The sequence below is a fragment of the Coturnix japonica genome, chromosome Z (assembly GCF_001577835.2).
Source record: "Coturnix japonica isolate 7356 chromosome Z, Coturnix japonica 2.1, whole genome shotgun sequence".
Classification (NCBI taxonomy): Eukaryota; Metazoa; Chordata; class Aves; order Galliformes; family Phasianidae; genus Coturnix; species Coturnix japonica.
The window spans coordinates 8,304,334-8,319,432 of NC_029547.1; the positions used below are offsets into that span (position 1 = coordinate 8,304,334).

The window sequence follows — 15,099 nt, forward strand, 5'->3', positions numbered from 1 at the left end:
GACCATCTGTCGGCAGATCAGGTATGTGTATGGGATACCTGGCATAGCCAAAAATGAGGCCCTAAATAGAAGTTAAGTTAGAAGCAAGAGCTTGCCTAGTCAGGGTAAAGCGGTGCCCTTTGAGGGTATGGGACTGTAGAAGGATAAAAGAAGTAATAGATAACTCTTTGGAGTTTGAATTACTAATTGAGTGGGAATCCAAATACAGAACTCCTTAACTGCCTTAACAAGAGCCTTAATCATATGGACAGATGCTGATTATGTGTTTGGGGTGCCACACGTTCAAAGTACCATCTGAAATGAGCAAGGATTGCTCACACACAAAGAAAACAGCATGAGGCAAATCTACCAATGGTGTCGCGAGTTAACATCACGACACAGGGTTATCATGCCAGGAAGATTTATTAATTGCTGCGATGATGATGACCGTGATGCGTATCTGCATCATCTTGTGTATCCCTACCATCTTGTGTATCCCTATCACCTTGTGTATCCCCACTTATTCTTCTAAGGAAGCCTTTTATACTCTAACACGTGTATTCAGACCATTTCCACTAACAGTTCATTGGCTAGAAAGCAAGCAAGTTCCATAACAAGTCTTCATAATCAGCAGAGTTTATCTTATGCCTAGGTACAAAACACCCCTGCTTATTTATTCAGAGCTCTTGTCTCCAGAGCCTCTTTATCAGCCAGACAGCATCCAACGAGGCTGAGATGACCTCTCCAATTCCCACATCACCCCCTTCTTTACTAGCATGAATTAAATCATCTAGTACCACTTCTGAACGCACAGTAATAAGCAAGGAATGCAAACTAAAACACTGAGAAAAGCAAAAACTAACCCTATTTTTAACACATTCTGTATCCACACTCCCAGGCTTAATTACACCAAGCAGAGTGATTTCTATAAGCAGCTAAACAAGAATTAACCCACTGATCTAATGGTTCATTCTTTCTACTATAGATAAAATACAACCAAGAATCTATTTTAACCAAACTCAACAAATCCGTAACAGTGGCTGGGTCATCTTTGAGATGGCAGTACTCAGCACTGTTATTGCTGCTGGTGTTCAGTGTGGCGGTGATTGTAAGTCCAAATCTCTTTCCAGTAATCTGAAGAGGGGGTGAAGGTCTTCTGTAGGAATTCCCACTAGGAGCTGCACCCAATTTATGGCACCTAATGACTTTTGCAGATCATGTAAGGTTCTAACTTTGGTACTCAGAGGTGGAGTATGAGGCTGGATTCAGGTCTGTGAAATCCTCCAGCCTCAATACAGCCCCAGATATAGTCAGCCACCAGATTTCTGCACGTCACTGCCCTCACCCTGCTGCACCCCATGGCTCGGCATGAAATGGCAGTGAATCCAGAGGACCGTGACAGTTCTCGGGCGTGGGAGGGGACTCTCTGGCATTGCAGGGCCAATGACAGAGTGCAAATAACAGCAGCAGTGCCTCGTCGTTGCCTCCACCACCAAAATTTGCTTCTGCAAGCAGCACCTCACTTCTCCTTTCGACCCAGAAACAGGCATCTGCAGCAGGGACAGCACAGAACAGAGCCACCAGCAGCCCCATGGCTCACAACGTGCTCTATGCTGACCTGAGATTCACCAAGGGGCCGGGGGGCCATGGCACAACCAGCCAGGTGCTGGAGGCAGGTGAGACCAATGGGGAACTCACACCTCCCCAGCATGGACAACATCATCACCCCATCACTGCCCAACCTTCCTCCCACAGCCAGCATGGATGATACAGACAGCCCCTATGAGAATGTTGTACTGGGACCGGCACCTGTGGGGACAGCAGGGGAAGGGACCCAACGCAGCCCAGGTAAGTGCCCAGAGGGGGACAGGGATGGGGACAGGGATGGGGACAGGGGGCCCCACTGCCCCCCAGGAGCATGGGTGACTCATGGCTGCTGGTGTGTCTTGCAGGGCACTGGTCCCGGCGGCGCTGTGTACCTGTGGGGCTGCTGGCAACTGTTCTGCTGCTGTCGGTGTCCTTGGTGTCCTTGGTGGCCCTGGGGACCTGCTGTGAGTGCAGACATCATGGCTGGGGTGGGGAGTGGTGAGGTGGGGTAGAGGCTCAGGGCTGGGGGCTGTGTGGCTTCTCACTTGGCTGCCCCGTGCTGCCTGTACTGCATGTACTGCCTGCATCTTCCAGTACTGTCTGTTCTGTGTGTGCTGCCTTCATCTTCCAGAACTGCCTGCACTGCATGCATTCCTTTCACTGTCTGTGCCACCTGCACTTTCTGCATTGCCTGCACTGCATGTGCTGCCTGCCTCAGCTTCCCGTGCATTATCATTGTTCCCATTTCTTCCCAATATCTCCCATCATCTGTCCACTGTTTCCCTTCATATTCTGTCGAATTCCATTCATTTTCATAGCCTCCCTCTGCCTCCTTTTACTTCCCTGTTTACTTCCACTTACTTCCCATCAACTTCCATTGCCTTTCATTAGTTGCCATTACCTTCCACTTGCCTCCCATTACCTTGCTGTTTTCCTCCATTAATTCCCATCACCTGCCATTGCCTCCTAATTGTCTTCCCAGTCCCTTACACTGCATCCATTGACTACTCCTTGCCTTTTATTCTTTCTCATTGATTCCCATTGCATTTCCATTGACATCCTATGGCATTCCAGTAACTTCCATTCCCCTTGTCAATTCCCACTGAACCCCAGTCCTTTCCCATTAACTGCCCACTGCCTCCTGCTACTTTCCCATTACATCCCATTGATTCCCAGTATTGTCCAACTGAATTCCCATTGCCTCCTATCACTGCACTGGCTCACCTGCCATTGCCTTGCCTGACCCACACCTGGCCATGACTCATGTCCCCCTCTCAGGCTGCCCCATCCTCATACCCCAGCTCACCTTGTCCTGCCCACAGACTGGCAGGTGACCCACCAGCTGCAAAATATAACCGTGGAGCAGGCCACTGAGCGCGACCACTTTGCAAAGGAGGAACAAGTGTGGGAGCAGAACCTGAAGCAGACACAGCAGGAGCTGGCATGGGTGCAAGAAGAGCTGCAACAAGCATGGCAGGAGGCCAGAAACAGACAGCAGGAGCTGGCCAGTCGGGAGGCCGAGCTGGTGCATGTCTCAGGGGCCCTGAATGCGACCCAGAAGGAGCTGCAGGATGTGCAGGGGAAGCTCAGAGACAGCAAGGAGGCAGCGAGCAGCCTGCGTGTCTGCCTGAATGCAGGTATAAGCACAGTGCAGTGGGAAGGGGGTGGCTCCTGGGGGATGTGGGGCCCATGTCTGCAGGTGGGCAGCACCTGAGCTGTGCTGCTGTCTCCAGACTGCTGCCCCTCGGGCTGGCTGCTCTATCGTGGCAAGTGCCTCTTCATCTCTGCTATGAAGAAGAGCTGGTCAAGCAGCAGCTTGGACTGTCAGGTGAAACAGTCTCATCTGCTGTCCCAAGGTGACTGGGCGTCGTGGATGCTGCCAGTAAGTAAGGGGGCTGCAGCTCCCCAGCAGGGTTCCCCCCATGCTGCCCCAGTTCTCCTGGCCACCATGTATGGGGATGGCACTCATCATGTTCTTTCCTCACAGAGGTTTCTCCAAGCAAGCAGTGCCATGTACTGGATCAAGGGAGGAGACTATTATGATGCAAGGAGGTTAGTTTATATGAGGCTGACAGCTGTTTTGCATCTAAATCTAGCAGTCCCTGGCCCAATCATTAGAAGAGCAGGTTCCCCTATTTCCTATAAACCTGAGATGCCTTTTCAACTCATGAGATCCTACTTAGAGTGGTGCTCCAGACAGCCATAGCCATAGCCATAGCCTACTCATGGTGCACAGGACCATGCTCCCCAGGTAGCGATGCTCAGACTCAGCATCGTGTCCTAGTGCACAGTTCAGTGCTGTCCATAAGCTCATCCACTTGGTACCAGCAGAGACTTGGTCAGTGAAAACCACTGTCAGGAGGGAGACTCTTCTTTCAGTGTGTCCTCAGTGCAGGAACCTGAGGGTGGGCACAGGTAGTGTATGCTGTTCAAGCTTCTCTGATGCATGTCCTTTCTCCTATGTATGAGAACAGTGGAGATTGTGCACTGCTAGCAGCTGGGAAAATGCAGAGATCATCATGCTGGAAGCCTTACCCATGGATCTGTGAGCAGCCCCCAACACTGAGCAGCGTGTCCGAGAGCCTCAATCCTCTCCTGACCAAGGACTGACTCTGCTGCCAGCATCTCCACGTCACAGGGCTGGGGCACAGCAGATGGCCTTCCTGCAGAAATATCCCAGTGCTGTGTGTGCAGTGTTTCCCACATGTGGCAAAGAGCTGAGAAAATGTTCTGGAGGACTGCCTGTATTTTAAAGCAAGGCTTATGAAAAATAGACATCGTTCCCCTCTCCCACATTCATACAGACACTTGTACCAACATTGTCCTGCTCCCTAGGTCCGCACACGTGTCCCCATGTAACATGGCAAGTCTTTCACTGTGATATCATGCTGGATTCATGATAATATTCAGGTTTGATATGAGAAAAAATTTCTTCTCTGAAAGAGTGGTGATGCTCTGGCACAGGCTGCCCTATGGATCTGGTGGATTCACTATCTCTGGGGGTGTCCAAGAGCCACAGAGATGTGGCAGTGAGGAAGGTGGTCGGGGGCAGCTGGTTTGGAGTGGGCTGGATCAATTTAGTGGTCTTTTCCAACCTTAATGGTTCTATGATTCTGTGATTCTGCCTGGGGAAGGTGTGGGCAGCAGTGCTATCAGCATGAGAAATATTCTGGTAGTCCTGAGAGGAAATGAGGGTGCAGTGGAGAGCCCTGAGATCGTGTGGGGAAAGGAAGGAGCTCCAAGGCCATAAGAGGAAATGGAGGTGCAGTGAGGATCCCGAAAACCATGGTGTAGGTGGGGAAGACTTGGGAACATGGGAGAGAGCCCTGACTCCAGGGAGAAAAAAATCTGACAACATCAACAGTTAGCAATGGGGCATCTGTAAAGCCAAGGGGCTTCCCAAGGCAGACAGCTTAGGAACAACAATGGGGCCATCATAGCCATCTTCAAAATGTGTAAGATGTGACTGCCATGCAGAGGACGTGAGCAGGATTCAGTGTGGCGTGGCTGAGAGCCCTGAGCAGAGGGCAGGGCACTGTGAGCATGCCATCAAGATCCTGGAATGAAACTCGCCAACCCAGAGGACAGGTTGGAAAGCCAACTTCACTTACACTGTGTTAATATGAGGTTCTTGCAAGGATGTCTTTGGCAATTGTGAAGTACCACAGGAAGGGGTTACTCAGGCAGAAAGTCGTGTGTTACATAAGCCAGGTCCCATATATGGTCAGGAACTTATTTACACAAAACATGGCTGTTGACTAAGTTTCTAATCAGCACTTTTACCTCGTTAGGGTACCTATCAACTCCAGCAGGGTACAGTGTATCTCCTTGAGGCCTGTGTGATGTTGAGACTCTGCTCTGAGTCTCCAGATTCTTATCTAGGAATATCTAACCTTCCCTAGACAGAATGTCAGGTTGTGAAGAGTCTGAATTAACTGCTGAAGGCCATTATTTTATTGCCAAGTATCAAGGATGGGCATGAGCATGAGAAACAGATAGGCAAGTCTTTTTCCCCACCTGCCTCCCAACAGCATGACAGAGCACAGGCATGGTGCCATGCACAAGGGGAAGGCTGTCTTCCTTTTGTATCCCCAGATTGTGTCTCCAAGTCCTGTAGTGGAGAGGGACTGCCAGAGTCACCCTTTGGCCAGCAGAGGAAAGATGCTCTCTGATACACTGCTCATATCTGGGGCTTGCTCACAGATCCATGCATGAGCATCTGCACACCATTTCTTCTCTATCTTCCCATTGGCTGTTGCCCCACAGTAGTTAAACCACTCTTCCCTAGAATTGAAGAAGCAGGTGAGAGGTGACAGGGTGACATACATGATGATGTCCCCATCCTGCTGACAGTCAGATGGCCCTTTCAGCAAAGCAGAAGAGCCAGAGTTGTCCCCACCAGAATAGCATTACTTGGGCAGGGACTGACAACCAGGCAGGGGGTGGCACATCTATCCCTGGCTGGCCAAGGAGGGAGGTTACAGGCTTACTGGGAATACGGCTTCTTATCCAGCCACTGAATTTCAGATGACCGTTTATATATTCCTCCAATCCAGTACTTGGCACCATCTGTCTGCAGAAAATTCTGTGGGGAAAGAATCTGTCAAGCATCTGCCCCATGCCCAGTGGCCAGGAATGCTGGAACCAGCTGTGTTCCCAGCAAGCCATACACCAGGCCTGTGGCAGCAGGCAATGGGGGCATCCAGCTGGGGAGCTGCAGCCCCCATACTTACCGGCAGCACCAATGACTCCCATTGACCTAGCACCAGCAGTTGGGAAGATTTCTCCTTACAGTCCCAGTAGCTGTCCCACCAGCTCTTCTTCATAGCAGAGATGAAGAGGCACTTGCCACGATAGAGCAGCCAGCCCGAGGGGCAGCAGTCTGGAGACAGCAGCACAGCTCAGGTGCTGCCCACCTGCAGACATGGGCCCCACATCCCTCAGGAGCCACCCCCTTCCCACTGCACTGTGCTTATACCTGCATTCAGGCAGACACGCAGGCTGCTCGCTGCCTCCTTGCTGGCTCTGAGCTTCCCCTGCACATCCTGCAGCTCCTTCTGGGTCGCATTCAGGGTCCCTGAGACATGCACCAGCTCAGCCTCCCGACTGGCCAGCTCCTGCTGTCTGTTTCTGGCCTCCTGCCATGCTTGTTGCAGCTCTTCTTGCACCCATGCCAGCTCCTGCTGTGTCTGCTTCAGGCTCTGCTCCCACACTTGTTCCTCCTTTGCAAAGTGGTCGCGCTCAGTGGCCTGCTCCATGGTTACGTTTTGCAGCTGGTGGGTCACCTGCCAATCTGTGGGCAGGACAAGGTGAGCTGGGGTATGAGGATGGGGCAGCCTGAGAGGGGGACATGAGTCATGGCCAGGTGTGGGTCAGGCAAGGCAATGGCAGGTGAGCCAGTGCAGTGATAGGAGGCAATGGGAATTCAGTTGGACAATACTGGGAATCAATGGGATGTAATGGGAAGGCAGTGGGAAGCAATGGGAAATCGATGGAAAGCAAAGGGTGGCAGTAGAAACAAATGATCAGTGAAAGTAAGGCAGCAGGAAAGAGCAGGATGTCAGTGGGAATGCCCTGGGATTCACTAAGAATAGATGGGAGGCGATGGAAGGCAGTGAGAGGCAGTGGAAGAAAGTCAATGAGAATGTGTTGGGAATCGACAAGAAACAGTAGAAGGCAGGAAGAAGCCAACAGAGGTTAATAACAGGCACTGGGACGCACTAGGAAGAAAACTAAAGGGCACTGGGAAGTGACTGGGAAATGATAAAAGACGTGGAAATCAATGGGAGGCAATGGGAAGGTAATGGGAAATGAAGTGGAAGTGAATGGCAAGCAATAGGAAACAAAGGACTTAAATGGAAAGAAATTATAAGCTGATGGGAAGGCAATGGGAGGCAGTGGGAATCAATGGAAGCCAATAGGGGACAGTAGAAGGACAAAAGAGAAGTGGAAGGTAGAGGGTACTGATTTAGAATAGAATGGTAAGCAATGGGAAGCAATGGAAACCAATGGACCATAGTGGGAAGGTAATGGTATGCAGTGGGAAACAATGAGAAGTCTATGGGAAGGCAAACTCAATGGGAATCTGTGGGAAGCTATAGGATGTAAGTGAAAAGTAATAGCAACCAATGGAAGGCAACAGAAATTAACAGGAGGTAAGAGGAAGGAAAAGAGAGGTAAAAGGAAGCAGTGGGAGGCAATGGGATTGAATGGAATACAACAGAAAGTGATGGGAGACAATGGGAGGTACTGGAAAGCAATAGGAAACAATAGTAATCCATGGGAGACTGACACTGGAAATAGATCCAATGCAGACTGTTCTGGAAGATGCAGGCAGTACATGCAGTGCAAGCAGTACTGGAAGATGAAGGCAGCACACACAGAGCAGACAGTTCTGGAAGATGCAAGCAGTACATGCAGTGCAGGCAGTTCTGGAAGATGCAGGCAGTACATGCAGTACAGGCAGCACGGGGCAGCCAAGTGAGAAGCCACACAGCCCCCAGCCCTGAGCTCCTCCTGGTCCCCACCCCACCTCACCACTCCCCTTCCCAGCCATGATGTCTGCACTCACAGCAGGTCCCCAGGGCCACCAGGGCCACCGACAGCAGCAGAACGGCTGCCAGAAGCCCCACAGGTACACAGCGCCGCCAGGACCAGTGCCCTGCAAGACACACCAGCAGCCATGAGTCACCCACGCTCCTGGGGGGCAGTGGGGCCCCCGTCCCCATCCCTGTCCCCATCCCTGTCCCCCTCTGGGCACTTACCTGGGCTGCCTTCAGTCCCTTCCCCTGCCGTCCCCACAGGTGCCGATCCCGGTACAACATTCTCATAGGGGCTGTCTGTGTCATCCATGCTGGCTGTGGGAGGAAGGTTGGGCAGTGATGGGGTGATGATGTTGTCCATGCTGGGGAGGTGTGAGGTCCCCATTGGTCTCACCTGCCTCCAGCACCTGGTTGGTTGTGCCATGGCCCCCCGGCCCCTTGGTGAATCTCAGGTCAGCGTAGATGACGGTCTGAGCCATGGAGCTGCTGGTGGCTCTGTCCCAGGCAGGAACAGGTCATCAGCTCCAACGTCTACTTGATGCAGTCAGATGATAACTTATGATCATGTGTAGGTTGGGGAAAGTTCTTGATTTACAAGAAAGCAGAAGTAATTCACTGATATGCAAATTGTGTTTCCCTTTCCGATACTGGTCTTGCGCAGAGGGCAAAAGCACTGCTCTGTCCTGCACAGCACTCTCTGCCTCTACTTCCAATCACAGAAGTTTAGAATAGAATCATAGAATTCTATGGCTCAAATTGAAAGGGACCTTGCAAACTCTTTTCCCTCTGGGAGGGTGGGAGTGAACAAAGCACTGTGAGGTGCTGAGCTGCCTGATTTAAGCCATACCACCAGCCTGGCCTCCAAGACCTTCATTGTGCAGCACCAGGAGCCCCACAGCCCTTGCTGCAGAGGAACCCTGCTTCCCTCCCTATCCTCTTCCTCATCCCATCACCCACTCCATGTTCAGGTAGCAGCCAGTGTGGGAAGCACTTGGGAATGCTCTTGCTGAGCTGCTGGTCTTCTCCCACATGGAGAGGATGGACACAAGAGAATCTGCCCCAGCCCACACAGGAGCTGCTCCATGAGCCACCAGGCCAAGGGGACACTTGGACCAATGCTGCCTCTGAACCCCAACCCTAAACCCCAAAGACAGACACAGTGTGAGTGTCAAAGTTTATTAGCAATGTACAATAAACAAAGGGGAGAGATGAAGAGCTGTGAGTACTGAGTCAGTGCCCTGTGTGCCTGACTCAGTGCACTGGCTGTCTCCATTGTCACCACGGTCCTGCACAGGTATATGTGGTGTTTCCCCAGACGAAAGCAGGTGGTGAGGACTGCAGCCACTGCAGGGTGACGGCACTTTTCTCACAGACCCAGCCATGGACTTCCCCACATTGGCCACCGGAGAGCCCTGACCCCGACACCCTGCCACAGGCCATGTAGGAGCTAGTGGTGCGCTGGATTGGGAAGAGCCTGTGTGCAGTGAGTGGGTGAGATGGGAAGAGTGGGAGGCAAGGGGGTGGTGAGCCAGGGAGAACATCCCTGTCTGCAGGCTGTCTATTACCCTCACCACCTCCCTGACCTTCTGCAGCACTCACCCCTTCAGCGTGGTGCCATCCAGCCACTTCCATTCAGACCTGAAAGAGCTCAACTTCAGCCCCACATGGAAGATGTCCTTATGGGACACGCGTGTCAGGAAAGCCTGCACAGGAGGAGACAGGCATGAATTCCTCAGGGACACCCAGCTGCAGCTACTTAGCTCCAGCAAAGCATCAAGATACCAGATGGATTTTAGGCACATGGGCAGAGACTGTGCTGGAAGACCACTACTGTTATCCAATGGCCATGGTGAGGTTGGAGCAGGCAGGGTAGGGGTACTCACCAGTGTGCTGTTGGCTTGGATGATGACCAGCTGTGCCTCTCTGGAGCAGCAGTCCTCCTTGCTCTGCTCCCAGTTCCTTTTGGCTGAGGAGAAGTAGTAGCAGCGCCCTGCATGCCACAGCCAGCCAGCTGGGCAGAACTGGCAGCTTCCTGTGCACAAATACAGCCCGTGCAGAGTGGCACTGAAGTGGCAGGAGACAGAGAGCATGCCACTAGATAGGACCCCACACTTGCCTTTATCCTACCTTGCAAAGCCTGTAGCCCAGAGCTGAGGTTCTCCAGGCACTGGGGACCATGACAGCAGCTCCCCTGTTGAACTAAGTCTGCAAAAGAGGAGAGAGCACAGTAGCATCTCCAGTTTCTATTGATGAGCCTTTCAAGGCGGTCAACACTGCTGCAGATGGAAAGTCGTTACACAGCTGGCATTTGGAGAAAGTGTTTCTGCCTTTTGGTTTCAGCATCATGACCCATCTTCACATTACACCAGCTGACAGAGCAGGATGTCCCAGTGTCATCCCCAAGCCCACATTTTCCTATACCCTCCTGCCTTTCTCCAGCCAGGTGAAGGTGGTTAACCTTCATCTTCTACATTTTGCTCCAAAGCCCACAGACCTGCAGCTCCCTCTGCTCCAGGCAGGATGACACACAGAACCATGGTGCCAACCACAACTCCAAGACCCTGGTTAGGGAGGGGGACATGGGGACACTCACAGTGGAAGCCCAGTCCGACGAGGATGATCTGTGCCAGCAGGAGCAGCAGGGACAGGGCACCCAGGCTGAGGGCTGCCCAGTGCCAGGGCATCTGTGCTTTCTGCACAGGGGCTGAAAGACAGAATGCCACTTGGGGCTGAGTGGCAATGGTGGGAAACCCCCCCACCACACCCTGATATCTGTGCTGCACATCCTTTGGCCTCCCCCAGGCTCTGTCCCCAAAGAATAACAGTGTTGACACGAAATGAAGACGTGGCACAGGGAAGGCAGCAGAGCAGGTGCCTACATGCACTGTGCCATGCAGCAGGCTGCAGTGTGCAGCCTCCCCACCCCGAAAGCAGACAGTCTGCAGCGTGGGAATGGGCAAGAGGGTCTGCAGGAGAGGGGAGAAGGGTGGAGGTGCTGCTGGCAAGCAGGATGGGGAGCAGTGTGCCTTTACCTGGTGCAGGGGGCAGGCGCAGCTCAGCATACATGACTCCCTCTTCCATCCTTCCCTCTTTCTCTGGCTGTGTGCCCCACGACTATGGAGGAGGGGAGCAGCAACCCCCTTCCCCAGCCTCCCTCTTTGGCAGCCGAGTGTGACACGAAATGGAAAGTGTCACTTCCTGGTGAAGTCCCTGGAGACACCAGCTGGGTGACAGCCCTGGGGGGTGCAGGCTGGCTCCCTGGAACAAAAAGGAACCCCGTGTCCACGCACAGCAGCAGCTGCGAGGGCTGGTGGTGTGAAATATTCCCAAGGCTGCTCTGCCTGCTCTGGGAAGTGAAGAGAACCTCAGGGAGCGGGACACAAGGCTCCCTCCCGAGCAGCACCAAGGGTGGTGGGGGTGTGTGCCGACGTGGTTTCTGCCACCTCTTTTGCATGGGGCTGCAGCTGCATCTCAGCCCTGGAAAGCCGGGGGATGGGGTTCTCTTTCCCCTCCCCCGCATCTTGACGGCGGTCCTGTCGGACATCCCCGTGGTGCCCTTGGGTTGAGCTCCCCAGCACGGTCGGGGCTGCATGAAGCCGCCGGGGTTCCTGTTTGCCCGGTTAGGGCGAGTGTTCGCATTAGGGTTTTGCCAGTTCCGCCCCGGAGCAGCGAACCCTGCGCTGAGATCAGTGGGGGATGGATGCTCGAGGGATGCGCACGCCCCGCCGAGCCAGGACTACGTTTCCCAGCGGCTCCTCCCGGGGCTGCACATGCTCCTTGCTGCTCCCGGCGGCTCCCGGCAGCTCCCGGTGCAGTTCCCAGTGTGGCTCCTGGTGAACCCAGGTGCTGCTCCCGTTTCGGCTCCCTCCGCCATCCCTGCTGCGTGGTCCCCGGTGGGTCCCATCTCCAGCGTGGCTCCCGGTGCAGCCCCCGCTGCCCGGGGTCTCCCCCCGCGCCATGCCCCGGGGGCGAGCCTGGACGCAAGCGGAGGTCGGCAGCCTGCTGGCACTGGTGGGGGGCTCGGGGGAGGCCGCCCTACTGATGGCCTCCACGTCTCGGCCCAACGAGGCTCTGTGGCAGCAGATCTCCCGTGGGCTGGCGGCAGCCGGATACAGCCGTAGCGTGGCCCAGTGCCGGTCTAAGTGGAAGGCACTTAAGCAAGCTTTCCATTCGGAGAGAGAAACGCGACGCAGAGCCGGACTCCACTCTCCCCGCCTGCCTCCTCACTACCGAACCATGAAGAGCATCTGGAAGGCTGCCGGGAGACCGGTCTTCCGTGAGCGGCGGCTGCTGGGTGGGTGCCGGGGCCGTGGGGAGAACGGGTGCGTGTCCAGGGTAGAGCTGGAGCTTTTTCTCTTCTTTCAGATCTGGGGAAGCTGCCCCCCAGGAGGCGCAGATCGGTCCCTGCCACCCGCTCTCCATCCTCACCAGTACCACCAGGTACCTAGAGCAGGGCTGTGGGGCTGTGGGAACCCTTGATTCCTGTTTGCTGAAGCTTTTCTCTGCAGATTCCCAGGGCACAATGCTGTCTCCGCTGCTGTGGCGTGTGAAGGATGAGCCAGAGAGCTGTAAGTACCACTCTGCCCCATCACACCGGGCTGCATTGCCACGGCTCCAGCCCATGCCCATGATGGGAGTAGGGGCCCTAGGGGTGCTCCCAGGACAGACCTGTTAGTAGGGATCTGTGTAGATGGAGGTGTTGGGACCATCCCCATAGCATGAGGATGTGGGGCACAAGATGTTCCCCAGCTCTGACCCGGCCTCAGGACTGCTGGCTGCTCATGCAGCTGGTCCTGCTGCAGCCCAGCGGACTCTTGCAGCTGTGCAGCACTGCAGTGTGTGCAGCCCCCTGCCTTCAGCTGCTTTCGGCTGCATAAACAACACAAAACTTCAGAGGAGACAGGACTGAGGGTGAGAGCTGGAGCTGGGAGTATTTCCAACTGCATGCAGCCAGAAGGGTGCTCACAGGGTCGGCGCTGAGGTGATACAGGCTGTATCCCTGGTTTGTGTGGGCAGGTGGAGGCAGCAGCTGCTGTTCCCTGAGCCAGCAGCCATTGGGGTGAAACAGCTTTCTTCAAACAGGAGTCCCGGCTGCTTTGTCCCCAGGCCCCTGATAACGGGGGAGTGAACCCCTGCACCCCATCCAGCATCCGCACTGGGTAATTACATTATCTCCCTAAATTCCCCCTGCAGTTTCAAGTGGATGTGGGATTCTCCTTCACTTCCAGTCCTAATCTGTTGCGTAGCATGGCTGTGCACCACTGTGCAGCTGCTGCCTTCTAGCCCAGAGGTGGCTGCATTGCAGTGGTGAGTGAGTGTCTCCTGCTTTTGTTTCTAGCTCATGAGACACTTTGAGGCCCCTCAGGGTGCTGGGGAGCTGTGGCTAGGGCACGCTGGGCTGGCTGTGAGCAGGGCAGGTTCCAGGCTGGTGCTGTTCCCAGCAGGTCCCAGCAGACCCTGCATCTCCTCTCTGCTCTCTCTCTGCAGCCTGCGGGGAACACATCGCTGGATCAGTGCCTGACCCCACAGCTGTCCTAAGTAAGGTTTCCCCTGCCCCAGTTCCCCCTCTCATCCTTGTCAGCAGGCTCTGATGCAGTTCTTATTGCAGACACCGCTCACTGCATCCCTCTCCTTCCCGTCCTGGGTGAGTACCATGTCCTAGCCACAGAGCTCAGGCATCCTGGAGAGGGAAACAGCCCTTGGTGATGTTTTGCATCTGCTCTCTGCAGGCACCCACGCTGTCCTGAAACAGGAAAGTGCTGAGCAGAAGGCGGGTAAGAGCTTGTGCCCTCTGCTCTGTGCTCAGCTAGAGCAGGGATCTGAGCCCTGCTGGGGCCAAGCAGGTGACTCAGTAGCCCCATAATCCCACTGTGCCCTCCATGCCAAACGCTGGTGCAGGTTTCCCCACTGAGACATCCCCAGGGATGGGAGGAGGAAACATTGCGCTGCCAGTGCCCCCTGCAGCCCCTGTCTCTCCCCGACCCAGCGAGCAGACAGCAGCGGGTGAGGATGTGCCGGACACCAGCCTGCAAGGTGGGTCATGCCCGCAGATCCCTGTGGATGCACAATGAGACCGGGCTGCCCCTGACCCCCCTCTCCCTGCAGGCTGTGGCGTGGCAGGCCTACTTCACAGCGTTCAGCAGCTGCTGGTGCAGATTCTGCAGACATCACGACAGCAGCAGGCGCTGCTGGAGAGCCTCGCCAGCGACACCGTCTCCCACCTCCACCTCCTCTCGCACAGCCTGGTGCAGGTGGGTGAAACCCTGCACCAACTGCTGCTCCGACCACAAGCCCCCTCCAGCCACAGTGCCCCACACATTCCCCTTTTTGGGGGCAGCCCCCCGGTGCCACTGCTCTCTGGGCTGCCTTGTGCTTCCCCGGATTCCAAAGAGGAGTGCCGGGTGTCTCCTGGCTCTGGCTGCGCCCTGCCATGAGCGTGCTTGTGGCACAAATCTTTATAACAGGAGCTCTGGGGATTTTAGATGGTTTATAGAAGACACAGATTTTAGTAACATTAAAAATAGCTTTTGTATCAGCAGAGCCAATTGACCAATTATTTCCCCCCTCCACCCACCCCCTGTACTTAAGGTTTCGAGTTGAGCGGAAGGGGAACTGCACTATTTAAAGCCTCCCAGAAACTCCCCCGGGCCAATGCATACCAATGGGCCAAGCAGGGATGCTGTGTACCACTGTTGTCTGTCATTCTCCAACACCTGGCTCCCAGCCCAGCAGGGGCGAACCATGATGGGGAAGTCCATCACCTCCAGTGGCACTCTCCCCTGTCTCACATGCAATGGTCCCGTGACACTGCCAGCCCCGATGGGGGCATTGATAAGCCCTGCTCTGTTCCTTGATGCAGCCACCACCTCTGGGCCCAGTGCACAGACACACAGGTCACTCAGCATGGGGGGGGAGGTGACATGTGACATGGGGGTGGTGGGAGGCTGGGGGCAGTGAGAATGCAGTGAAATGCAGTGCAGTTAATTGAAAT

The 15,099-nt window shown here is 54.6% G+C and overlaps 4 protein-coding genes across 5 annotated transcripts; 2 read left to right on the forward strand and 2 right to left on the reverse strand.

Annotated features, from left to right (window-relative positions):
* The first annotated feature begins 1,457 nt into the window (after positions 1-1,457).
* On the forward strand, positions 1,458-5,206 carry LOC107305764 (B-cell differentiation antigen CD72-like). The gene is made up of 7 exons (XM_015848291.2): positions 1,458-1,655; positions 1,735-1,827; positions 1,932-2,030; positions 2,889-3,203; positions 3,300-3,448; positions 3,554-3,618; positions 4,041-5,206. The coding sequence occupies exons 1-7, from the start codon at positions 1,571-1,573 to the stop codon at positions 4,174-4,176; spliced, it is 942 nt and encodes a 313-aa protein (XP_015703777.1). The 5' UTR covers positions 1,458-1,570; the 3' UTR covers positions 4,177-5,206.
* Positions 5,207-5,497: 291 nt separating this feature from the next.
* On the reverse strand, positions 5,498-8,688 carry LOC107305761 (B-cell differentiation antigen CD72-like). Its single transcript, XM_015848288.2, has 7 exons — positions 8,503-8,688; positions 8,331-8,423; positions 8,138-8,227; positions 6,545-6,859; positions 6,300-6,448; positions 6,057-6,151; positions 5,498-5,850 (listed from the first exon to the last, which is right to left on the reverse strand). The coding sequence occupies exons 1-7, from the start codon at positions 8,585-8,587 to the stop codon at positions 5,703-5,705; spliced, it is 975 nt and encodes a 324-aa protein (XP_015703774.1). The 5' UTR covers positions 8,588-8,688; the 3' UTR covers positions 5,498-5,702.
* A 549-nt stretch (positions 8,689-9,237) lies between these two features.
* Positions 9,238-11,819, reverse strand: LOC107305829 (killer cell lectin-like receptor subfamily G member 1). Of its 2 annotated transcripts, XM_015848437.2 has the most exons (6): positions 11,141-11,819; positions 10,702-10,812; positions 10,236-10,313; positions 9,992-10,140; positions 9,708-9,811; positions 9,238-9,582 (listed from the first exon to the last, which is right to left on the reverse strand). In XM_015848437.2, exons 1-6 carry the CDS (start codon positions 11,187-11,189, stop codon positions 9,384-9,386), a joined length of 690 nt encoding a protein of 229 aa, XP_015703923.1. In that variant the 5' UTR covers positions 11,190-11,819; the 3' UTR covers positions 9,238-9,383. The 2 variants fall into 2 exon arrangements, with proteins under 2 accessions (XP_015703923.1, XP_015703924.1); XM_015848438.2 differs by lacking the exon at positions 10,702-10,812 and having other exon boundaries at positions 9,239-9,582.
* A 62-nt stretch (positions 11,820-11,881) lies between these two features.
* LOC107305828 lies at positions 11,882-14,648 on the forward strand. The gene is made up of 8 exons (XM_015848436.2): positions 11,882-12,402; positions 12,474-12,548; positions 12,617-12,676; positions 13,596-13,646; positions 13,717-13,752; positions 13,838-13,882; positions 14,007-14,141; positions 14,214-14,648. Exons 1-8 carry the CDS (start codon positions 12,066-12,068, stop codon positions 14,540-14,542), a joined length of 1,068 nt encoding a protein of 355 aa, XP_015703922.1. The 5' UTR covers positions 11,882-12,065; the 3' UTR covers positions 14,543-14,648.
* The last annotated feature ends 451 nt before the right edge of the window (positions 14,649-15,099 follow it).